We start from the raw sequence: 26,460 nt of genomic DNA, 5'->3' as shown, positions 1-26,460 counted from the left end.
AATTATTTTATCTTTTGATATAGAGAGAAGCAATGGACTAGTTGCTTAAATATTCATATGTTGTACATGTACTTATTTAAATGTTTAAGTAAATATTTAAGAAAAAGTTCACAGTTCACATTTTAGCCTTATTTTGCCAGTAATTATTGTGCAGTGCTTTAGTTAGTCTGAAGGTATCACAAAGGCAAAAAAAATTTTTCAATGATCCTTTTCTCTCACAGAGAAGAAAATAATGATACTGTTTCTTCCTCCTTTGGTGAACTATGAGGGGGAAGTTTGAAGGAAATTGCTAGGTGGGAGTTTCAAATAAACCACCACCTCAGAACATATAAAGAAGGGATGATGGAAAATTAGAAAAATCTTCAGAAGAGATTTAAAATTGACAGTATGATTTTGACTGATAGGAATGTAAATAACATGATCAAAAAGTTGACTTTTATATAGCAAAATTCATTTAACACTCAGCAAATATATTGAGTACACATATAAAAATATGTGTATATGGCATTGTGTTAGGTTCTGAAAGCACAATGAAAATGAACAAAATAGGCACAGTTCCTGCCTTCACAATTTTAGAGCCAAACAAAACTATTACTAGCAGCTTTGGAGGGACAGATAGCAAGAAACATGCCCTCAGATCAACTCTTGATGAAGCTTCTAGTTCTATGTTATTAATGATACATTCCATCTGGCTCTTGGTGGCTTCCTGTCTAATTCAGTCTATTTTTGCGCATTATTCCTGCAGAGCACTAAGATAAGCTATTTCTACTTTGCTCAAGGAGGGTATACACTTCCAAAATGTAAATATGCCAAATTTGTAATTATAGATTTTTAAAAGTTATCTGTTTTCCTCCTTTAAATATCTGTGTTCTGTGTCCTATGGCATAGAACCAGTTATTTGATCTCTAAGGTCCATTTGAAAGATAGAGACCCTTAAAAAGGCAATCCTCATACATCGTAATAAGTCTATGGTAAAAAGAATAGAGTGCACTAAGTCTTTATTAAGTCACTTAATAAAGACTTGGGTGAGGACCAAGTTTCAAATGAGATGAGACCTGAGGGAAGGAGGACAAGATCTCAAAAGGAAGGCAAAGGAAAGCTTAGTTCATTTTAAGGGTTGTTTATTTTTCTTAAGGTCCAGCTGCATATTTTTATTGAAAAGTAGTGACTCAGAGATTTAAAAGCCAATAACTTGTGTCATAATTGAGTCTGGTTAAGGAAATAAAGAGGAATTATGGTATGCCAGAGTATTCATATCATCCATAGCAAATCAGAAGCATGCATTTTCAAATTAACAAATGTGTTCTTCCTTTTGGAGCATGGTTATTCGGGAATTTCTGTTTCCCAGCATAGATGCCAGATGGCAGTAGCCACAGATTGCCAGCCTCTGCATGCTGATAGTTGTCAACTTTGGATGCTAATGGAGTGTTAGAAGCAACTACTGCTGAGTAATTTTTAATTCCATGTATATTAGTGAACATCCATTATATTCTAGTGAACATTCATTATATTCTAGGCACTGGGCAAACAATTATAAGTAAGCAAATACTGATTAATATCTCTTTGGTGGAGCTTGAGGTTTAATGTGGCCTTAAGAAACTGTGTGAGGACAAACTTTATTCTCCCTTAAACCAATTCTGAATTTTCATAGAATCTTGGATGCCATAATTGGAATTCATTGGGGGAGGGAGATGATAGGCATAGAGAAAATTAGTAGGTAGATCAGAGTACCTTCTTTCTCAGACACAAGGTGATGGGAAGAAGAAAGTGGGTGGTTATTTCATTTACAATACTTCGCTCTGTGTCACTATACATCACTCACACTAGGGATCTAATCTGGCAGTTTTTGCAGTCCTATTTAATTAAAGGTCATGCCTTAGAATAGAAGACTTTGCACATCACGGTGCTTTCAATGGTGTGAAATATTTTCCAGCTATTTATGTAGATTGATATATGAATGGAGCTTCCATTTCGGTTCAGTATTTCTATTTATCACTGAAAGTTTTGTTTCATTTTGTTTTTCCATGGTTTGCGTTAGAAAATAGATTTTAACCTGAAAGCAAGTTTAAATATCTATAGGTCATTTGTACAAGTTAGGTCGTTGACTGAACATGTTCATTACAAGCATTTTTTTCTTCTTATTATGCTAAAAGACTTTTTATTACTGAAAGAACTCTAGAGAACAATACAAATATGTGCTCAAATGAAAAGATAATTCATTTGACTTTTGTCTTGACCACCAGAAGGATGGATTTGCCATCAGCTCAGATTGGGAAATGTTAGGGAAGGAACTTAGAAAGTTTGGTTTGGTTATGCTGAGTTGGAGATGTCCACTAGCAATCCAAGTAGAAAAGTTGAATAGGTGGTTAAAGGTATGAGTTTGGAAGAGAAGCCTAGGCTGGATATATAAATTTGACAGTCTTGGGCATATAGATGTATTACACATTAAAAAAAATTTTTTTAATGTTTATTTATTTTTGAGAGTGAGACAGAGTGCAAATGGGGGAGGGGCAGAGAGAGAGTGAGACCTAGAATCCGAAGCAGGCTCCATGCTCTGAGCTGTCAGCACAGAGCTGTCAGCACAGAGCCTGATGCGGGGCTCCAACCCATGAACTGTGAGATCATGACCTGAGCCAAAGTTGGACGGTTAACCTACTGAGCCACCCAGGTGCCCCTGGATTACACTTTGAGTATAGTTACAAAAGAGATGATTTTGTAAATATTTAGTTTTGAGAGAGAGAGAGACAGTGTGAGTAGGGGAAGGACTGAGAGAGAGGGGGACACAGAATCTGAAGCAGGCTCCATGCTCTGAGCTGTTTGCACAGAGCCCAATGCAGGACTCAAACTCAAGGACTGCGAGATCATGACTTCAGCTGAAGTCAGACGCTTAAATGACTGAGCCACCCAGATGCCCCAAAGAGATGATTTTTGAGAATAGAAGAGAAGGAACCAGCCAAGGATACTCATAAGGGGTAAACTGTAAGGTAGGAAGAAAACAAAGGGAAGAGTGCGTTGGAAGTCAAGTGAAGAAAGTGGTTCAGGATGAAGAAGTGATCAGCTATGCCAAATGCTAATAGGGTACCTAAGATGAGGACTGATATCTGATTTTTTATTTTGCCATATATACATCACTGGTGTCCTTGCTAATTGCAGATTTGGTGACGAGGTGAAATAGGCTTAAGAAAGAACAAGAAGTGAGAATTGGAGTCAGTGATTTCAGGTTTATTGTTAGTAAGTGTTATGGACTGAGTTGTGTCCTGCAAAATTCATTTCAAAACCCTAACCTAGCACGGTACTTATATTTGGAAATAATTTAACAGGGTAATTAAGTTAAAATGAGGCCATCAGAGTGGGCTCTTATCCAGTCTGAATGTGTCTTTGTAAGAAAGGAAACTTGAACACACCAAGGATGCTTGAACACAGAGGAAAGACCTTGTGAGGACACAGTCAGCAGGTGTCACCTACTCTCCAAGGAGAAAGGCCTCAGGAGAAGTCAACCCTGCCAGCACCTTGATCTTGGACTTCCAGACTCCAGAACTGTGAGAAAATAAGTTTTCCATTGTTTAAGCCACCCATTCTGTGGTACTTTGTTATGATAGCCCTAGGAAACTAATACAGCAAGTCTCAGTATCGCTTTCTTCTTCTCAATACCAATCGGAACCATGACCAAGAGGGCCAAGTGTATTCACCATCTTCGTCTGCTGTAAGGGATTTTTCTTAGTTCATGCACTGAAGATGTTGCCTTTCAGGAATTCTGGTTTTGTTGTTTTTTTTTTAATGGGGATTTCTATGGAGTTCTCTGTGGGAGGATTTCTTTGGGGGGATTCCTGTGGAGCTCTTTGTGGGGATTTCGTTAACAAGTTTCCTTCCTGCTTGTCAAAATATAAATTCTATACCATCAAAAATTGACAGCTGGCACCAGGGTGAACAGCAGCTTTACTGCTAGCTTACTTCACTGGATTCTTATTTTCTTGTCTTTTCTGTCTTGTAAGGATTTACCTTACTTTCTTACTAGTTAAGCCATACATGTGAAAAAGTGGTGTGGTATGGTAGGGTGGTGTGTGTGTGTGTGTGTGTGTGTGTGTGTGTGTGTGTCGATACGTGTGTCTGTGTGCCTGTGTGTGTATAGGGACATCTCTTCTACCACATGGTCAGAAGCAAAATCCTCAATTACTTTGAAATTTTTCTTGTGATAAAGCAATTTGATGTTATTGATATATTGGCAATTTAATCGCAATCAGTTGCTTGCTTTTTGATCAAGTTGAAGAACCATTAACCATTAACCATTAACCATTCAGTATCTCTGGTTTTAATTCTGTAGGAGCAGATTTTGATAGGGAGTTTGGGTAGTGGGCTGCCCTGAGAAAGGTGTGACCTCAGGTAAGGTGGCTCACTGTACCCGTGACAAACCCTGATGCAGCTGACAGCTGGAAATTATTGGCAGTTATTGAAGGAGGGCAAACGGGTGCTATGTTTCCATGTTTACCATATCCAATTATATGCTAGTTAACATGATACAGTCTTAGGGAATAATATTTACTTATTAAAGTAGTTGAAACTGAAATTGTTAAGCATTTCTTGGCATGTGTAAATAAATTTTGTCCAAAAAATTCCTAAAATGTCTGTCAGCTATAGTAGTATATTTTATAATCTGTTTCAGCATACTATATAATCAGAAAAAAAACAATTTAAGAAATAAAAAAGAAAATTTGGGGTGAGGGTGGATAAGAGGTACAAACTTCCAGCTACAAAATAAATAAGTCATGTATGTAATATAACCATGGTGACTATTGTTAATAATACTGTATAACATATTTATTATAGCATAGTTGCATATTGATATATAGCATATTTGAAATTTACTAAGAGAGTAGATCTTAAAAGTTCTCACAAGAAAAAAGCTTGTAATTATGTGTGATGATGGATGTCATCTAGATTTATTGTGATGATTATTTCACAGTATATACAGATATCAAATCATTATGCTGTACACCTGAAGGTAACATAATATTATATGTCAGTTATATCTCAATAAAAATGGCAGAAAAGGTAAAGTTGATTCATATAATTTTTTCTTTTTCGGTTAAGCTCATATGTAATCAGGATTAAGTGTGTGGGCTAGAGGTAGACTGCCTTGTTTCACACCTAGGCCCACCAGGTATTATTTGTGTGACTTTGGGCAAATGCCTCTGTCTCCTAATTGTAAAATGGAGACATTAATAGTGCCTGTTAAAGGTTTGTCTTGAAAAATTAAGCGTGGTAATACATCTTTGTGCTCAGTATAGTGTCTGGGCATTTTCAATAAGTGGTTGCTCCTGATAACTTTATTGTCCGTGTTTATTAATACACTTCTTGGCTTCTATTTAAGTTCTTTTGATTATGTCTTCTTTTCTGTCTTTGTGTTTTCATATATTGCTGTTACCTGATGCTTTAGCCATTTTAACTTCTTTGAAGACCCTGAATATACTATATTTTTTCTCACACAGTTTTTCCCTTTGAACCTGCTGTTTCTTACATCAGAAAAATCTTTCCATGTGTCTCTCTTCTCATCCAAGCTTGCTAATCTTATTCTCTCTGGCCCCCTACTAAATCCCCCCTGGGCTAAAGATTTGACTCATACGCTTATTTGGTAGACTCTGGGGATTTCTTCTCATGTTGTACCCTTGAGTCCCTCTCACATCTGTTTTTTTTTAAATAAATATAAGATATTTAGGAATTTCTTGTGTCCCCAGAGGTTCAGAATTAGTTTAGTTGTAATTCTTAGTTTGTGGCACGCTGTCATTTCATTCACTTATTCCTTAATCTATTAATAACTTATTAATAATGTATATACACCTATCAGCACTCAAAGAACTAATACTGTATTAATAACTTACAGCAACTCTGGATTCCTCCACTTTCTTCCCTGCCTTTCTCCCAGGAGTCGTTACAGTCGTTATTTTGGCTTTTCATTTATTTGCTTTTATTTATTTTATTTATGTATTTTAATTTTTTTAATGTTTATTTTTGAGAGAGAGACACAGAGTATGAGTGGGGGAGGGACAGAGAGAGAGGGAGACACAGAATCTGAAGCAGGCTCCAGGCTCTGAGCTGTCAGCACAGAGCCCGACGCGGGGCTCGAACTCACAAAATGTGAGATCATGACCTAAGCCGAAGTCAGATGCTTAACCAACTGAACCACCCAGGGGCTCCTACTTGCTTTTAAAAAATATAGTTTAACAGATTATGTGTATCCCTCAACAAATTATTGTTTGGTTTTAGATATTTTTGAACTTAAAAGTGGCTAGCCTGCTGCATGTAGTGTAGTCTTTTTAAACTTGCTTCTTACCTTCTGCATTCTGTTACTAAGATCCATTCTTATTGTGTCATATAGCCATATTTCATTAACTTTTACTGCTGTATTTAATTGCATAAATGTGCCACAATTTACCCATTTCCTTGTAAGTGGATATTTGATTACCTCTGGTTTTTCTCTGTGCTCTCATGAAAAGTGCATTTTTTTTGACCCTTTTTGTATATGCATCTTAGTGCATGTGTATAAATTTCTCTATGGCATTTGTCTAAGAGTGGAATGACTGAACTGCCAATATATGAATATTCAGTTTTATTAGATAATGCCAAATTGTTTACCAAAGTGATCTCACCAACTTATGCTTCACCAACAATTAAAAAATGCTTTGATTCACGTTCTCTTCAACATTTGACATTATTATGTGTCATTCTTGATTTTTTCAAATGGATATAAAATGTTATCTCACTGTAGTCTTATTTGCATTTTCTTGAGTATTGATGAGGTTGAAATTTCATCCTCAGTTTATTAGCCAGTATAGCTCCTTTTCTCTAAAATGCCATTTCATATCTTCTGGCTACACGTTTGTCATTTTCTTATGATGTGTTAAGGACTCTTCATATATTCTTGATTTTTAACCTTTATTGGTTTTGTATCAAAATATCTTCTCCTAGCTGTGAATTTGTTTTTCACTCTCTTTATTTAAAAAAAATTTTTTTTACATGTATGTATTTTTTGAGAGACAGAGAGAGACAGAGCACAAGTTGGGGAGGGGCAGAGAGAGAAGGAGACACAGAATCCGAAGCAGGCTCTAGGCTCTGAGCTGTCAGCACAGAGCCCGACGCAGGGCTCGAACTCACAAACCGTGAGATCATGACCTGAGCCAAAGTCGGACGCTTAACCAACTGAGCCACCCAGGCGCCCCTGTTTTTCACTGTCTTTAAAATTAAAATTTACAAATGTCCTAAGCCCATCCTTGAAGCTATTTAGTGATTTACACTCTTACTTTTCCAGGCAAATATTTTATACATAGTTTATGATACTGTGTTTTTGTATCTTAAGTACTTTGACTATTCAGAAGTCAAAAAAGTATTCACCATTATTTTTTTCATAAGAATTTAAAAGTTTCCTTAACCTGTTTGGATGTAATTTAATTCATAAGTTGTGAGATAGGGGTCCAAGGTAATTATTTTTCCTATTTACTTATTTAAAAAGTCCATTTATTGAATCCTTTCTTTGTATTCCTTATTGATCTGTCATACTACTTTTATTATATATTAATATTGCATATACACAATGAATCAATTTCTTGACTCTGTTTCATTTCACTAATCAATTTGTCTCTCTCTGTGCTACTTTTATAATGTCTTAATTATTGTAGTATCATAATAAGTCTAGACACCAGATAGGGCAAATATTTACTCTTTATTCTTATTTAGTTTGATCTTTTACTTCTGTAGAATCAGTTTATCAAACTCCACAAAATTCCCTATGTGATTTTGATTGGGATTTTATAGAATCTGTGGTATTTTATAATAAAAATACCAAATTGTTTTCCAAAGTGATAGCACTTTAAATTATACTGATAATTAATAAGAAATTCTTAATAATTTGAAGAGGAGCTATTAAAATGTAATTTTCAATAGGTTGAAAGCTATGTCCCTCATACAAATATAAAATGAAAATGTCAAATATTATACTCAACTCATTAATTAAGAAGTGAAACAGTAATACTTGAAAACTGGCCCACAGGACATTTAAGAAGCTAGGTATTACTAGGCAATAAGATTGCTCAGTTAGTACCCCTCTTCCAAAAGCCCTACAGGATCATCAATGTTAACCTATGGAGTTACCTCTTATACTGGGTGGCAATTCTTTGCATATCTATTACACAAAACTCGACACGCTAATGTGCTCCTTCACAGGTGTCAAATTGCACAGAAAATAGAAAGTCGAGTCTAGCATTTTACTGAAAGAACATCCAATAAACTCTTTTGCCTATTTCTAAATTTTGGATAATTTTTCTGACAAAAGTGAGAGCAACTTCTTTTCTGGTATAATATTTTCGTATTTTGACTGTATCGTTTATTATATCTACCTTCTCAGACAGTTTGGGGAAAATGCATTGGTAAAGTTCCATGGGAGAACTTGATTTGACTATTAAAATGCTAAGATGATAACTAGATTTTCAGATTACTGGTGTATTCTCTGCCCTATATAGACATTTAAAAATAATTTGACATTTAACTTTCACATTATTTAGTGAAAATACAGAAAATGTATTTATTACTTATTTATATTAGATAATATAGATGATTTTTTCTTTAATGTTTTTTAAAATAGTAAACAAAGAAAACCTGAAGATCCATTTATGTATGTAAGGAATTAGTGAAAAAATAGTGTGTTGTTAACATAGAGGAATATATAGACTTACTTTGTAATAATTAAAAATGATGATCTAGGCCTGCATCTTTTAAGTTTAAGTAAAAATAATTAAGTTATAGAGCAGCAGGTGTGGTTTGATTCCCTTTATACTGTTTAAATTGAACTGTCACTAGATATTTATTAATGCAGCGAAACTAAACTTGTTTAAGCTCCCTGAAGTGAGTAAGCATTAAAAGTGTTTCACAAGATGATGTTAGAAGTCAGGTATTTATTAGCTTTTTGAATCAGGGCTCAAGTGGTGTTAGGGGGATCTTTCAAAGAGAAAGGATTTGCAATGGTCAACTTTCATGATAAATCATTTGGAACTGGAGGACATGGCAAAGTGAGGGTTTTGAAGTCTTAATAATTAGTACAAAGACAATGCACATCTTAATGAGTAGTTGTTGCAGATAAGTGATGTGTTTGCCTAGGTGAACAGACTATTGTCTCCAATAAATTGATCTTTAGGAATTTTCTGAAGTAAACAGTGAAGTTATTTATTGCCTTATATCCTTATTTTTCTTAAGGAAATGTTTCTTGGAGGAATCAACTACATCAAACTGACATAAGTTTACCAACACACCAGAAAAAAGTTATCAGTTGTAATTATTCAGTTTTGTAGGCTCATATATGAAGTATCCTCTTTAATTTTCATAACAGTTCTGTTAACAGAAGTAATAACTGCATTGTACAGTAAATAAAAGTTAGCAAATTTGATAATCAAGTACATATAATCTGATTCCAAAGTCCATGCTGTTCTCTCACTTAATCCTTATACTGCAGTGTGAAATAAACAAACAAATGAACATACAAACTGCTGTGGGAAAAGAGTCAATTTCCCTAGAAAACCCATTTAGTTTTACTGTTAAAATTTATGGAGTGAAATTCCATTTGCAACTATTTTCCCTTTTTCCTCCAAATTGTGTGACCTTATCTTTAAATATATCTAACCCAATATGATGTACCTATTTCAAGTCATATATGTTACTTTTACCTGAGTTATGAGTGCTAAGTACTAGAATATTCTAAAGAAATATATGTGTCCTAGTGAGCTGTGCCCATTAGTGAAATATAACTTATGAGTGCCAAATGGAAGAGCTGCTTGGAGGGTGGATTTAAAGTCTTATGTCATGGGTGCAAATAATTATATAAAATTAAAAGGCACTTCTTTCACTATACATGAGTGTCTTCTTGTAATTTCTGGATTCATACTAACAACTAGTATCTGTTTAACATGACTTGACTCTTGAGATCCAATGGGTCCCTCTTTGAAAACACGCATTTTTTTCCCTCACCAAACTGGGTTTTGCTATTTAACCCTGCCATTCTTAGCCATCCTGGGCTGCATGAGCACTGTTATATTTTTCATCAAGGTTTTTAAATGACTGGGTTCACTATTCCAATCTGAGTTAGAGATTAGGTGGTATCTTATATCCTCTTCTTACAAGTATAGAGATAAAGAAAAGAGGATTTGCATGTTGTAGCTGTTATGAGTTTTGATTGGGAGGCTGTTAGGTTTGTGGTGGGGCTGTGCTGCCTTAGTCATGTTATGTAAGCTTATAACCCTTTCTGGGGCTAATAGCTTTGTATATACTTCCAGAATGTATGTGTACATGTATACATGCATATATATATGTATATACATGTGTAAATATATATGTTTATGCATGTATATGTATACATGCGTGCGCGCGTGTGTGTGTGTAATGGGAAGAAGTAGAGTTGAGGTGAGAGAAAAGAAATGGACATGATCTTAAAGCATCTGATCTGTTTTTTGAGGTGGTGGTGGAAAAGATTTATAATACATAACAAACACAGTTTACTGTAAGTCTAAATGCTATATATTTTTGCTACTTTTTATTACACACTTAGAATAAAAATGAATAAATGTTGTTTGCAATTTTTTCTCTTCTCTTTCTCTTTCTCTTTCTCTTTCTCTTTCTCTTTCTCTTTCTCTTTCTCCTCTCCTCTCCTCTCCTCTCCTCTCCTCTCCTCTCCTCTCCTCTCCTCTCCTCTCTTCTCTTCCCCTCCACTTTCCTCCTTCTCCCTCCACTCCCCTCCCCTTCCCTCTCCTCTTTTCTTTCTTCTTCTTTTCTCTTTTCTTTTCTTTTTTTTAATGGCTTGAACTAGGACTGCACCCAGCTTATGCAGTTGGGCAGGGCTATGAAAAGGCAAAATCTCCTTGCAACTTAAGGTTGAAAAAATGTACCTTTACACTTATCCTAGCTTTCTTTATTTTTTGCTTCCCATGCAAAATTAAGTTAAATGGGCTTGCCTACCTTTAATTATTTTAAATAAAATGAGGAAGTCCAGACAGTAGGTCCTGAAAATGAACACTGCACATGAACACATGAGTTTTCTAACTGAAGAGAGACTTGAATATAAAAGTACTCTTGGGTGGACTGTAATGTGTTTTACCATGGAAACCACAAGCTTATGTATTTCCAGCTACCTGCAAGCCTTGATTACCAGGGAGTGACAAGAACATAAATGCAACTATTGAACAGCTATCAGCATTATGTATAATGAAAGAAAATTGATAAGTGATTAGCACCCCAGATTCTTCCCTCATTACCAATACATCACTACATATATACATTCAAACACGCACATACACATATCCGTGTGCATATATGTGTGCGTATGTGTTGTGAGTATGTATCTATACTACCTGGGTTATCTTTCCAAAAATGATGTTGTTTTAAATTTCATTTTAAAAATCAGAGAACATCTGGGCACCTGGGTGGCTCAGTCGGTTAAGCGTCCAACTTTGGCTCAGGTCATGATCTCACAGTTCATGAGTTTGAGCTCTGCACAGGGCTCTGTGCTGAGAGCTTGGAGCCTGGAGCCTGCTTTGGATTCTGTGTTTCCCTCTCTCTCTGCCACTCCCCTGCTCGTGCTCTGTCTCTCTCTCTTTCAAACATAATAAATAAATGTTAAAAATTTTTTTTTAAAATAAGAGAATCCTATTGAAAGTCATCAGAATTAATCTCTGAGTTCTCATAAGATGTTACTGACTTAAGGTGAGAAACTTAGGCTTGAGTAATTATGAAAAGAATTGGATAGGCAAAAAGAGAGGTTGGAAAATTTAGGAGGGACTTAAGAGTATTTAAAGTGAACTTGATTTTGTGCATGTAGTAAAGGTTGGAAGCTGGGTAGAAACCCGTTGGAAGCACTTAAGCAAGAACTGGTGAAGTTATTTTTTTAAGATGAAGAATTGATGGTAGGCTTATTCATTCATTTATTTATTTTTTTTATAAGGCTCCCTTTGAATGGTTGCTGTATTAAATAAATTAGTTACCAGAAGTTAGGAGTGAATATTTGGAAATAGATACCTGGGTTAGAGTCAATATTCAAAGGGCACAACTAAACAAATACTTGTCTTTATCCCTTGGTAGGTCTGGTGTTTGCAATGCTCTTTTGTAATATTTCACAAATGACCCAGAACTCTCCTAATAATGAAGAGTCTACTGGTGAGGAAGCAGGAGGCAAGAAGAAGTAATGGAAAGAACAGTGTCCCAATTCTGCCCCAGTACTAGCTATGAATTTGGGCAATTCACTAAAATTCTTTGAATTAAAGTATCTTTTTCTATAAAATAAAATTGATGACTGCCTTAACCAAGCCATATCAACATTTTAAAAATTAAGCATGATAGTGTATTTTTTCCAAAATATTCATAAAAATCATGGGGAGATAGGGCAAATAAGTAAATCTAAATAATATTGAAACAACAATAGAAACCCACATGGAATTATCTTTAATTATAAGGAAGATCAAGTTGGAATAAGAAAGAGCTTCTAAGGATTGAGCTCACTACAAACCCAGGGTTTGCACCCTCAAATAGTTTAAGGAAGGAAAGGAAAATGCTTTTTATCTCTCCTACTGTACTATCCACAGAGACTCCTTAAGGTTTGTACCAAAGATAGAACTGGGGACCAATCTACCCTTTCATTCAGGTCTTCAGTCAGTCATAGTTAATGCCTAAAAGGTCCCAAGTAATAATGTGGCAGGCTAAAGATGCAAGCGTGAACAAAACAATACATTCCTCGCCCTCTTGGAACTTACATTCTAACGGACTTACTTCATAGAACTGAGAAATGCTACTGTCACCATCATAGAAAATGATTGTATTAGTTTACAAGGATTGTCATAACCAAAAACCAGAAACTAGGTGCCTAACAACAAGAGACGTTTATTAACTCTCAGCTATAGAGTAATGAAGTTGAAATCAAGTTGTTGGTAGTGCTATGCTCTCTTCAGTCTCTGAGGGAGAATCCTTGTTGCCTTTTCAGCCTCTGGTATTCCAGGTGTTCCTAAGATTGTGGCCCTAAAACTCCAGTCTCTGTCTCTGTCTTCACATGGCCATTTTTCTTCTATGTCAGTATCCAAATTTTCCTGTAATAAAGACACCAGTGGTATTGGATTAAGGACCCATCCTCCTCCTGTATGATCTCATCTTAATTTAACTAATTATGTCTGCAATGACTCATTCCCACATAAGGTCACATTATGAGATACTAGGGTTAGGACTTCAACATATTATTTTAGGGAACTATAGTTCAGTGCATAACAATGAATTTAGAGAAAATAAGGTGCACATTCACAGTAATGTGTATTTGAAAAGTTGTAATTCTCATAATCATAAACCGCATTTAAGATTAGTAGTGGTGGGGATAAAGTGAGAGAAGCTTGGCAGTAGTATACGGAGAGATTTTACTTTTTCTCCTTAGTCTTTGGAGTCAGAACACCAAGCATGTAATTAGAAGGATGCCCCAATTTAAAAATACAGAAATGATGTCAGGTGAAAAGTTCTTAGACATGGGAATTGCAATGGGAGCTATGTACATTAATTTGACATCCAAATGTAGATTTTCCAAAAAAACAAAAACAAAAACAAAAAACAACCACCAACAAATAAATAGACTAGCATGTATCCACTGAACCTGCCTGCTGGACCAGAAAGTCCAGGCAGATAGTGCCTTGTTTGAAATGAGTATAGTCATAAAAACTCATGCACGGACTCTGTGACCGATATTGCAGAATCAGAGGGAGGCAGAAAGGAGCAGCACCAAGTAGAAATATAGGAAGAGTTTTCTTTTGGTAGTTCTCTATATCTGCTACAAGTTCTAAAGAGAACATTGGCAAATGTTTAGGTTTTTTTTTAAGTTTTTATTTATTTATTTAGTTTAAGAGAGAAAGAAGGGAGAGGGACAGATTGAAGGAGAGAGAGTATCCCAAGCAGGCTTTGCACTGTCAGTGCAGAGGCCAATGTAGGCGGGCCTCAAATCCACGAACTGCAAGATCATGATCTGAGCCAAAATCAAGAGTTGCACGCTTAACCAGCTGAGCCACCCAGGTACCCCTGCAAATATTTGACATCCTAAACAGAGCCCAAGACACTATTAGCCCTTGAAAAAAGTGAAATAGTGTTTCTGAAAGAACGGTGTGTGGACAGTCTGGGACAGAATTTTTTTTGTGTGATTAAAGTGGTGAGGCCGACTTCAGAGTTAGTGAAGAGGAATTTTAAGAGTGAAACAAGGAAATTGGTTTTTAACAAGATCCTGCATGATTTTTATACTAAATTCAAGTAACCAGAGTAACACAATGAGAAGAAAAAAAAGTAACAAATTAAAATCAATATAAGGCAAATTGATGATGGTTGCACAAAACGTCTCTATAGTCTTTAAAATTGTTACAGACTATAGAGAAATCTGGAGAGTTTTTCAATTTGTATTTGAAGTTATCAGAATAATCTAAAGATGATAGTACATCAATCTTAGTTATGACTATAGAAGAAAAACTCCTTAAAGTATAAGAAAATGAATCCACCAGTAAATTACCTGAATAATTAATGATTACCAAAATTATTCCAGACTTGAAAAATAATTGCATAATAGGAAAACTGTTGAAATAATTCACCAAATCAATGTCAAAAAAAATCCCAGCAAGGTACTATCAGTTTGATAGAGTCAAGTTAGTTTTTGATAACAATCAATATCCCTCTACTCCTGATATGATTTTTAGTAAAATAGAAATATTTACTGAAATTCCAGGGTCAACAATATAATAATCGCTAAAGCACAAGAGGCCTTTTAAGAACACAAACCGCAGTTGGTATTTTTTCTTCAATAAATGCTAGTCAGTATAATAACAGCTAAATGTAAACAGAAATATTGGAAATTTTTAGATGGCATGATAGTCCGCCCAGAGAACCCAAGCAATAAACCTGAAAAATAATATTACTACATGTAAAGGAATTCAACATGGTAACCATTTACAATACCAAAACCAAAAGTTAAAGGTTGGAACAAAACCGTTTAAAAATAGCAACCAAAATTATAAAATACTCAAATAAATGTCACAAAGAAATATAGGATCTATGCAAATAAAACAATAAAATATTGTTGACCAGTATAAAGCTAATATTATTAAACAATGAAAATGTGTCGATGGGAGAAGATACCACTTAGTAATTGCTTTTCTACTTTATTTTTATTAAGTACAATCATAATTCCACTATTATATTGGCGTAAATGTGACTAAAACCGTGAGGTTCTGGGGAAGTCCAGAAGGAGTGCACTAAGTTGACCTATTTGGATAGAGGTAAATTTGGAAAGATGGGAGGAGAGGGTTTAGAAGGAAGGAAGGAAGGAAGGAAGGAAAGGAGGAAGGAAAGGAGGAAGGGGAGAAGGAAAAAAGGAAAAGCATATTTAAATCTGGAAAGGGAAATACAAAGAGGTTATATAAAATAAATTAAAATCATGAAAAAAATTAGGAAGGATAAACACTAAACTCTGTTAGAGAACTAGATTAATTAAGAGTTTTACTTCATATAATATTATAATGAGAAAGGAATCTGGAAGTCATTTAATGAGAGAATTTGCCTCATGCAAAATTGTCTTTATCTCAGGAAAAAAAAGTCACTGCATTACAAGCTGTTCCAATCTTTGGCACAATTATATATATTGGAGGGCTCTCCACTTCACAATGATGGTCATTTCATAATTGGGTAATCTCATTCCTAATTCTCCTATTTCTCTATGATTAATTATATACAATAGAGGATCATGTATTGAGTCATGTCATGTTAATAGTGGTAACCACTTTAATATTTAAAGACAACCTTTGAGGCGCCTGGGTGGTTCAGTTGATAGAGCATCTGACTTCAGCTCAGGTCATGATCTCAGGGCTTGGGAGTTTTAGCCCTGTGTGGGGATCAGTGCTGATTGCTCAGAGCCTAGAGCCTGCTTTGGATTCTGGTCTCTGTCTCTCTCTGCCCCTCCCCCGCTCGCATTCTGTCTCTCTCTCAAAAGTAAATAAACATTTAAAAAAATTTTTTAAAAATAAAGATAATTACTGCTAACTGTTCATATTTAGGCTAAACATTTCCAGTTCCTTAAACTTTTCCTCATATGAGACACTTCCCAGAATCTCATTATTTTGCATCAGGCTTTAAATGATCTCCTTTTAGTTAAACCTTTGTTATATACCCAGTACTGAAGTTCAGATATTATCAGAAGAATGGACTCCTATTCTTATAAATTTGTTAACTCTAGAGCAAATCTGCACGGTCTTTGCTGAATTATTGTGTAATAGCCATACGTCCTTTCAAATTTCCTTTTCTATCTATATCAAATTTGAAATAATTTAGCTTGATATCAGTGTTACAATTACTTTATTTAAAATGAACTGCCTTTTCAATCAAAAAAATGAGGGAAAAGACTCAGTGATGGATTCTAAGATACTACTGGAGTTCTGTGTCTCTATGTGTGTGCATGCACTTCTGTGGCGTGTGTGAGTATGTAAGTTTGTGTATGTGTGTATGGGAGTGTGTACATGCACATAGGCATGCATATGTAAGTGTTCTGCTAGAGGATATTGCAATTATTTCATTGAAGTATAGTTGACATACAACATTATACTAGTTTCAGATGTAAACATAATGATTTGACATTTGTATACAGTGATCACCACAATAAATCTAGTTATCATCTGTCACCAGAGTTAGAAAACATTTCTTGTGATGAGAATTTCTAAGATTTACTCTTTTTCTGATGTGTATGTATTTATGTTGAGAGAGAGCAAGAGCACAAGTGGGAGAGGGGCAGAGAGACAGGGAGAGACAGAATGCCAAACAGGCTCTATGCTGTCAGCTCAGAGCCTGATGCGGGGCTTGATCTCTTGAACCTTGTGATCATGAGCTGAGCTGAAATCCAGTTGGCTGCTTAGCCCACTGAGCCACCCAGGCACCCCTAAGATTAACTTTCTTACCAACTTTCAAATTTGCAGTACATTAATATTGACCACAGTCACCCTGCTGTACACTATATCCCCATTAAATTCCACTTAAGTTTGTAATCTAAAAAATGCAACAAATGAACAAACAAAATGGAACAAAATTCAGAGATACAGAGAACAGAATGGTGGTTGCCAGAGAGGATGGCGGTTGGGAGGTGCAAAATAGGTGAAGGGAATTAAGAGTTACAAAATACCAGTTACATGGGGCACCATGTACACCATGCACCATGTTACATGGGGTTCATGGGGCACCCCATGAGCCATGGGGTGGCTCAGTCGGTTAAGTGTCCAACTTCAGCTCAGGTCATGATCTCATGGTTCATGCGTTCAAGCCCCACGTCAGGCTCTGTGCTGACAGCTCAGAGCCTGGAGCCTGCTTCGGATTCTGCGTCTCCCTCTCTCTCTGTTCCTCCCCTGCTCATGCTCTGTCTTTCTCTCTCAAAAATAAACAAATATTAAACAAATTTCAAAATACCAGTTACAAAAGATCAAAATTTCGTGGTGTTAGGAAAAATGAAATTAAGTGTAATGTTTGTGTAAACATTAAAGTGTGTTTGTAGCTGTTTTGGAATCATAACTTATAATAAATAAATGTATTTGAGACCATTTAATTAAGAAAGTTGCAAATGATGATCATTAACAAATCATCATGAACATGATATTTCTTTTCACTCAATATTTAAAAAATATTAATTATGTCTTAAATTTTTTTTTAATGTTTATTTTTGAGAGAGAGACAGAGAGAGAGAGACAGACAGAGCCCAAGCAGGGGAGGGGCAGAGAGAGAGGGAGACACAAAATCGGAAGTAGGTTCCAGGATCTGAGCCCTCAGCACAGATCCTGATGTCAGGCTTGAACTCACAGACTGTGAGATCATGACCTGAGCCATGGGTCCTTAACAGGCTGAGCCACCCAGACACTCCTAAAATATTGTGTCTTATCACATGAGAGAAGTTTGCTGGAATTTAGGGAGAAAGCAAATGTATTTATTAGCATGCTACTATTTTTTTAGACTGTTGATATTATTTTATTATACATCACATATATAATATTCAGTTCCTTCATTGTTTTGTCTGGTTTATAACGTATCTATGTTGACTTTAACATTCTACTTGTCATTACTACCCTTTGTTGATCATGTGTATATTAATATGAGCCTAAATAAATAAATAAAATGGTAAAATGTCCCATAATGTGCTGTTTCATATAGGCTCAAGATGAAGGGAAGGACTTGTTAAAAATAGATTTTCTGGCCCAGGCCCTTAAGATTCTGATGCAGTGCTTTGGGTGGTGGGGGTCAAACTGGATCAGTTTGCATTGACGCTGTTCAAACATCCAATTCATTTTAATAACGGGAAAAACTTGGGAAAACATTGATTCACAATTATTCCAAAGACACATATTACTGCTGTTTTGAATCATCCATACCACTCATTACATCCACCAATACTGATAATAGTATTAAATATGTAAGATATTTGAACTTACTATGTTTAGAATTGGAAAGTAACGGGTTCTCTACAAAAAATTGAGTATTTTACTCAATTTTCATTTTCTGTAGTAGGGATTTGTTCAAAGTATATTATAATGCATTAAATAAAATAATTTTATTCTTTATGTATTATTTTTAATTATATTGTTATCTTCTGCTTGCAGGGTACAAGTTGAATTCTATATGAATGAAAACACATTTAAAGAGAGACTAAAGTTATTTTTTATCAAAAACCAGAGGTCAAGTAAGTCATTCATTTTATTCTCCCATCAACATGTTTATACATATGTTTAACTAAAAAAAATCAGCTGTGCGATCCTTTAGCAAAATATGTTTTATGTAGAATAAATATGATAATCTTGTCTGCCAGGCAGTAAAAATTCTGAAAGCTGTTGATGTTACATGTGGTGGTGTTAGGGTGTTTGAATACCTGCAGTTCCCCAAATCCCACACCAGTAGGTAGACTTGTGAGAGAGCCATTTGGATTAGTGAGGAAAATAATTAAATGAGGGGTCCCCTTATTTTAACTGTGAGGCACATGTAAAACTTGGTTTGAGAAGGCTCTAACCAAATGGGAACAACTGTCTGATTTACTGGGGAAGAGTTTAATGTTTCCCATTCATGCCTGATAATAAGAAACATCTAGGGTTTTCTGAAATGTACAGATTACTAACATCCTTTTCTGGAGATTTTGAATCAGGAAGTGTAGGGCTCAGCGCACAGTTTCATACTCCACTGATTCTTCTCATCAGATAAGTTTGGGAAACATTGCAAATTGAGGAAGACATGAAATTGGCATAGTTACTGAGCTAAGACCATTCAAGGCTGATGGGTCAATGACACCTGTTGCCTCCCTGTAATACCACATATTTTTAAAAAGCCAAAAATAATGAGTCAGGATGCAATTTTTCATATGATTATTGCTTAAAATGTCAACAAATAGTGGAAAGGTCTACTACTGGAAAGTGGTGTAGACTTTGTTCTTTCTGAATTTTGATCTTGGAATCTTCTTTGGGTGGTCTCGATTAAGTTGTGCCCTTATAGGGTTCAAAGAGAAAAGCCTGCATTGTTGGAAGTTATCAAAATACTGACTCTAAGGAATATTTCAGACTGTAAGGCACACTGCTTAGAGATTCTTAATGGCAACTTAGCTGCAAAGGTAAGGCTAAGAATAGCTAATGCCTCTCTAACCTGGTTGTTTAGAATTTCCAAGGAAGTCCTACCAATAGATGTAAACTAATGGGGCCATATCATTTGAATAGAAGGTCTTCTTGATCTTAATGCTAATAATTCTATCTCTCCAGGCCAGAAAATATAGATGCGTTATTTGAATACTTTACCAGCAGCCAACTTTGATTAAGCAGTCTTTTGAGGAGACCAGTTCTATAAAACCAGGGCAATTTCATTAACAGTTTAAAAGACTTTATAAAGAAGTTAACCCGTAAAAAGTGTACCTGCCATTTTAATAAGGAAGCCTAGGAAAATTACAAAATTAATAGGCATTAATCTTTTACTGTTAAGAAATGTTACCTCAAGTACACTCACATATAGCAGAGAAAAAAAATGACATTTCACTTGCAGATTTTATTAAATAATAATTATAAGAAGACCTTTCTCAAAATTTTATTCATAATGCATGAATCAGATACCACCTGATAATTGCAGGAACGGTAATGTTTCTATTAATCAGACTTTAAGCATATTTTGCTTAATGTTAATTGTTCTTCTTCATCATTAAGTATTATAAGCCTCATAACTGTGACTTACACAGTTTCACAGATACATATATGACAGTCTTAATACCCCCCAAATATCTAAGATTGCATTAGTACTTAACCTAAAGGAAAAAGTAAGTTTCAACTGATAGAACTAAAATGTGTGTGAATGTATATGTATTTTCCAGCAAATGCTATTATGATTCTTCTATAATTGTGTAATTACTGAGTGTATAATATATAATTATATACATGATTATAATTTCTTTACAATCAAATCTACAAGGTGTTCTGAAAGTAAAGGATGTATAACTTATCTGGTGGATTTGTAAGCAGCTAGATTTTCTAGCTAGCTAAAATTTATTCCAAAATTCATGGATATAAAAAATACTTACACTTCTGAGCATATCTGAACCAATCATGATTTTTGTGGCTTCTCAGTGCTCAAACCAAGATTTATTCTTGGGTGTAATATTTGCGGCCATTTGCAGTGCATGCAGTCTGTCAATCTCACATTTTTTTCCCAATATTTAGCCAATTAAAATTCAGATGTCTAAAATTTAAAGAGTTTTTAAATACAATAAGTGCTATATTTAAAGTTATTTGTGGCAATTTTTTTAGACTTTCGTGAACTAAGTTAACATGAAAATTAAATTTTTGTTGTTTGTTTAAAGGTCTAAGAATTCGTCTATTCAATTTTTCTCTCAAATTATTAAGCTGTTTATTATACATAATCCGAGTGCTACTAGAAAACCCTTCACAAGGAAATGAATGGTAAGATGTCTTTGAACTTCAACAACATTCTTTCGATTATTTTGAATTGTATTATAATTTTGAAGGGTGTTCTGTGGAATTTATTTTCTTAAGGATGTTTTAGGTATTTGTCACAATTAAGTTGATCTGGCTTTCAGTTAATACATGAATATAATCGTTGTAGGTTCTTTTTTAAACATTTCTTCTTCGGGTGCCTGACTGGCTCAGTCAGAAGAGTGTGCTCATCTTGGCGTCATGAGTTTGAGCCCCCTGTTGGGTGTAGTGATTACTTAAATAAATAAGCTCAAAAAAGAAAAGAAAAGAAAAAAACATTCTTTAAAGGAAAGTAAACATCTCTTCTTTTATTATCTATTTATCAAAGCTAATACTGGATACCCACCCATATAATTTCTATTGCTAACCAAAGTACTCTTAAGTAATTGCTTAATATAGAGTTAGTCTCTTTAAAGACCCATATACCTCTCTCTTCTTGATTTACATATACTCCAAAAAGGTATACTCTTTTGTATGCCAGCTATGTAAGTATTTTCAGTTCTATCAGGTGTTACCTTTTCTTTTTAAAGATTCCTTGAGGGCATTATGTTAAGTGAAATAAATTAGAAAACTGGAAATACTGTATGATTTCATTTGTCAGTGGAATCGAAAAACAAACAAACCAAAAAACCCAAAAAACCCGAAACAACAACAAAGATCTAGTGACTTTTGAAGCACTCCAGCATATACTGGGATGCATTACTAAGTCTCAGATTTAGCTTGTGTAGCTCTTTATCTTATTTGAGTTAAACGACTTATTGACTTATTTTAACTTATTTTTCCATTCATTATCATGTTGCTTTTATTAAATTGCATTTCTGTTCATTTATAGACTTCCCTTTTTAGGCTCTATCCTTCACTAGAAGTAGTAGGGAAAGGAACTATCTGTGTAATAGCATGAATAATTTTTAACTCATCACCATCATGGTCTCCTGTCCAACCTACTAAATTTAAATAGTTTTCAAAGCAGAAAACAAATTTGGTGGTTAACTTTTGTACAATTGTTTTTCATGTGGAGGTTCACCCTAATAAAATTGAGAAATACAAAAGATCAAAATAAAATGGGAAGTGATGATATATTATGCATTTAAATGAATCGGTTACTCCTCAGCTTGTGTAGACAGTGAAAATTATTCTGTATTTATTAAAGGATTAAAGATGAACAACTGAAATTTTCCTATGTAACAATTTATGTGATAATTCTTTGTACAATTTTAATTTACTTAATGAAATATAATTATGGCTATTCCACTATATCTTTATTGAATACTTGGCATGTGTTTATATTTCTGTGACTCAGGATACAACATTCTCTACCCTCAGGGACTTTTCAGCCTGTGAATGGCTGTGTATTTTGGAGTTCTTGCTCTTTTCTGGCATTGGTCTAATTGTTTTATTTATGTTATTACCTTCAATATGCACTTAATCTTATTATTCCCACCTGACATACAGAGAAGCAGAAATGTTCTTATATTTGCCCTTCGCTTTGTGGCCTTCAGCACTAATATTTTTCTGCCTTTATCCATGGTTAAGTCATTGACCCCAGAAGCCAGCACCTTCCCGGTCCCTGCCCTGGTCGCCCACCCCTACTCTCCCCCCCCCCTTTTTTTTTTTTTTTTAATGTTTTTATTTATTTTTGAGACAGAGAGAGACAGAGCATGAATGGGGGAGGGGCAGAGAGAGGGAGGGAGACACAGATTCGGAAGCAGGCTCCAGGCTCTGAGCCATCAGCACAGAGCCCGATGCGGGGCTCGAACTCACGGGCCGTGAGATCATTACCTGAGCTGAAGTCGGCTGCTTAACCGACTGAGCCACCCAGGCGCCCCTCTCCCCCCCTTTTGAACTGCATATTCATCCTCTCTACTTGGATGTTTAATAGGCATTTCGAAGTTGCCGTGTTCCAATTGGCTTCTTCTGTGCTTTTCCACATCTCAACATGTGACAGTGCCATCCTTCCCCTAGCCCTGCCCCACTCTCAGCCTTCCACATTTCAGCAGAACCAAATTCCAACCTAACAGTTGCTCAGGCCAAATGCTTTAGAGTTATTCTTAACTTCTCTTTTGGTCTCACACTCTGCAGCATATGCAAACCCCTTAGAAAATTCTGTCATTTCTATTTTCAAGATATATCCAGCATAGAATCACTTCTCAAGGCTGCCATCCTGGCACAGGCCACCTTCTGTCACCTGAGTACTGCAGTAGCCCTCCTAATTAGTTCTGCTAATTGTGCCTTTGCTCCTCTTTGGTTTATTCTTAATATAGCAGCCAGTGTTTCTTTAAGTTCTAAGTCAGATCTTGACATGGCTGTGCTCTGAATGCTGAGGTGCTTCCCATGGCTTCCCTGTAACTTCACCTCCTCCTCCTCCTCCTCCACCCATTTTGTTCCAGTCACATTGGCCTCTTCTCTGTTTCTGGATCATACCAGCCACAGAGCTGGCTTAGGCCTTCATACCTGCTGTTCCCTCTGTCTGGAGTTCTCTTCCATCAGATAACATAAGGCACACTTCCTCAGATCTTTACTCAAAATTGTATTTTCAGTGAAGCTTTACCTAAATATCCTGTTTAAAATTGTATTCTCCTCACAAGACTCCCTCAAATACTTTTTTCTTTTCCCTTTTAACTTTTCTCCACTGCCTTTATCTCTTTCATATGTTATAAGTAGTATACTTGTTTTGTTTCCTGTGTATTGCACATGGATTGCTGTGGCTCTTCCATGAGGGCATCGATTATTGTCTGAATCCTCAGAAAAAATTTGACTCTCAATAGTTATTTATTTGTTTTTAAAAATTTATTTATTTACCTTTGAGAGAGAGAGAGAGCTAGCGAGCATGTGTGAGCAGGGGAGGGGCAGAGAGAGAGAGGGAGAGAATCCCAAGCAGGCTCCACACTATCAGTGCAGAGCTAGACGGGGAGGGGGTGGGGGCTGAAACTCATGAACCATGAGAGTTGAAATCAAGAGTCAGATGTTTAACCAACTGAGCCCCCCCAGGCAACCAGTGGTTAGTTATTAAACGAGTGAGTGAATAACTAAATAAATGAAGGTCCTTTATAATCTGACCTTTGCTTACCTCACCTCACCTCCTATCCAGCCAAGCTCACCTACCTCAAGCCACTTATACATACTCTGTTCTCCTTTGTCTCTGAGCCTTTGCATATTCTGCTTTGTCTTCTTGGACTTCTGTTTCCCATTCCTAGCTTCCCTACCTGATAGGTTTTGGGGTGATAGTGGGGTTCAGGGGGTCCGGAGCCAACAGCCAAGAAAGAATTCTTGAAGATGTCTTTGGTGCGAAAAGGTGATTTTGTTAAAGCAGGGACAGGACCTGTGGGCAGAAAGAACTGCCCTGGGACCATGAGGAGAGACTGGTTGTATACTCTGGAGTTGGGGGAGGTAAAGTCCAGGGGAAGTTTCCAATGAGATTTTCATATGCTAAAAAAGACCCACAGGATACTGGAGGCCTAGCTATGGTCTAGCTAAGGTTTTTCCCTCTAGCAAAACATTAGCATTAAAATGGTAGGGAGTTCCTGGAGAAACTTTGCTCTGCTTGCCTCAAGTGTTTGTCAATGGGCTGCAGGTTATGAGGAAATTTAATTTGATCTGCCATTTCCTTCTGCCTTTGTTTCCCACATCACTACCTACTCCTTTTTAACTTGGGTCAGGATTTGTGGACCTTCAGGGTAACAATCTTGGGTAACACCTAATCTGAAATTCCTACCTGACATCATGATCTATAGCCCAATTTTACTCTGGGTTAGGAGTGGCTTCTAGGGATTCTCTGAGCCTCCCGCTACCACCCCCACCCCCACCCTACTTCTGTCCCAACACTTAACATGTTGCCTATGTTCTCTGTGTTTGCTTATGGAGGGCAAGGACCATGTTCTACTTGCCTCTGTAGCTCTCATATTTAGTGTAAGACTTGGTGGGTCAGGGAATGTTGTTGAAATAATGGAATTATGTTCAACAGTTTTATTGATAGTGTTGCACAGTCAAGATGATTAAGGGCCACTGGCTAGAGATGGCAGTGAATATTACATTTATTACATTTTTCTGTCTATGTATTATTAAAAATGGTTCACACTACACTTCTTTCTAAACGCACACTACAATAGTTATTAAAATTTGGTGATTTATAAATAAAATGTACATTAGAGTGATCTGAAAATCATAAAATTAGGCATGATAGAATCTCTCTAAGGGTGAGAGGGCATTGGGGAATGATGGCAGAGTAAAATTATATTATTTGAAAAACATTAAGAGGAACAAAGTTTCCTACAATTAACTTCTCTGTCATATTACTGAGAATATTTAGCCATAATTATAGAGGATATACATTTGAAAAACCAGATTACTGCAATTAAAAAACATAACAACATAACTTATGGCTCCATTTTGAATACAATGTTCTGTTCAGTTCCCATTGTCAGTGCAGTATTGGTTAATGAAAAACAGAAGTGGCCTTTATGGGCACAGACTCTACTTTAAAATAATGAGGCTAATTCAGCAAAGAGATTTATTTAATTAGAGTTTCTGACATAATAAAGCTGTGGATATTCTGTGCTGCTTTGCTTTATTTTTAAATCTCTTCAGAGCGAAAATTGATATAAACATGTTGCAAGTATGGACAAACTGAAGATATGAAAAAGTGTTATTGTTATTGTATGAAATTGTACAAGTGACAGACTGTGATGTCCACACAGTTTGTAGTAAATGATTTAAAAGCATTAGCAGAGGAAACACACCTCCACCATGCAGTTTATGAATTTCATTGAGACATGAGCCATCAGCATTGACTCATTGCCTGCTGGTGCTTAACAGTTCTTCATTGTGTGTCAAAACCAATGCATCCTCTTCCATTTTAAAAATTGTGGAAGTGATTATTAGTTTTTAATATCAAGGGATAGACACAGAGGTAAGAAGTACATGAATGTGCTCATACTTTATAGTATTTGGATTTACATTGAAAATCAGTGCCTAACAGAGCAACAAATGTGTTTAAGTGACATTCACATTTTAAAGATTATTTCTTCTTTAGGGTAACAGTTATTAAAAGGAGAAATAAAATTTTGACAGTATCTTTCAAATATGTGATGTCCAGTAGGAAGGAATGTCATAATGTAGACCTTTTCTTCTCTCATGTATATTAGTTGCAGTAGAGATTAAAGTTAGCACCAAGTGCTCCAACATATATACCAAAAATTTAAAAGATTTTTTTTTGTTTACTAGAGTCTAATGCTGGTGCTTTTAGTGTAGATATTTTCTCCACTGATTCACGCATACACACACACACACACCCACACACGCACACACGCGCATGCTCTGTAACATGTAAGTACATTATGTATGCAGACCAGTTTTATTTTGTGTCTATATGCTGGGACCTAAGAATCCTCTATAGTTTTCAGAAAGGTAAAGAAAGCATGGAGAAGGTATATATACA

At 35.7% G+C, this 26,460-nt stretch overlaps 1 protein-coding gene and 1 long non-coding RNA gene across 9 annotated transcripts in view; one reads left to right on the top strand and one right to left on the bottom strand.

Moving 5' to 3' along the window:
• KCNT2 (potassium sodium-activated channel subfamily T member 2) overlaps positions 1-26,460 on the top strand; it is a 364,046-nt gene that overhangs the window by 85,738 nt on the left and 251,848 nt on the right. For all 8 annotated transcript variants that reach the window (XR_008424552.1, XR_008424553.1, XM_019465585.2 and 5 more), the window contains exons 2-3: positions 18,669-18,748; positions 20,894-20,993. Coding sequence is in view for 6 of the 8 variants with exons in the window: in XM_019465585.2 (XP_019321130.1) it covers positions 18,669-18,748; positions 20,894-20,993 (180 nt within the window). In the remaining 2 variants the exon portion in view is untranslated. The remainder of the gene's footprint in view (positions 1-18,668; positions 18,749-20,893; positions 20,994-26,460) is intronic.
• LOC109276540 (uncharacterized) overlaps positions 12,883-26,460 on the bottom strand; it is a 44,346-nt gene continuing 30,768 nt past the window's right edge. The window contains exon 4 of the long non-coding RNA XR_002084716.2: positions 12,883-13,109. This is a non-coding gene — a long non-coding RNA (uncharacterized LOC109276540). The remainder of the gene's footprint in view (positions 13,110-26,460) is intronic.

This window comes from Panthera pardus, unplaced genomic scaffold (assembly GCF_024362965.1).
Source record: "Panthera pardus isolate Hobbes unplaced genomic scaffold, ASM2436296v1 HiC_scaffold_21, whole genome shotgun sequence".
Lineage (NCBI taxonomy): Eukaryota > Metazoa > Chordata > Mammalia > Carnivora > Felidae > Panthera > Panthera pardus.
The sequence above is the reverse complement of the archived record's forward strand: the minus strand, read 5'-3'. Positions and strand labels throughout refer to the sequence as shown.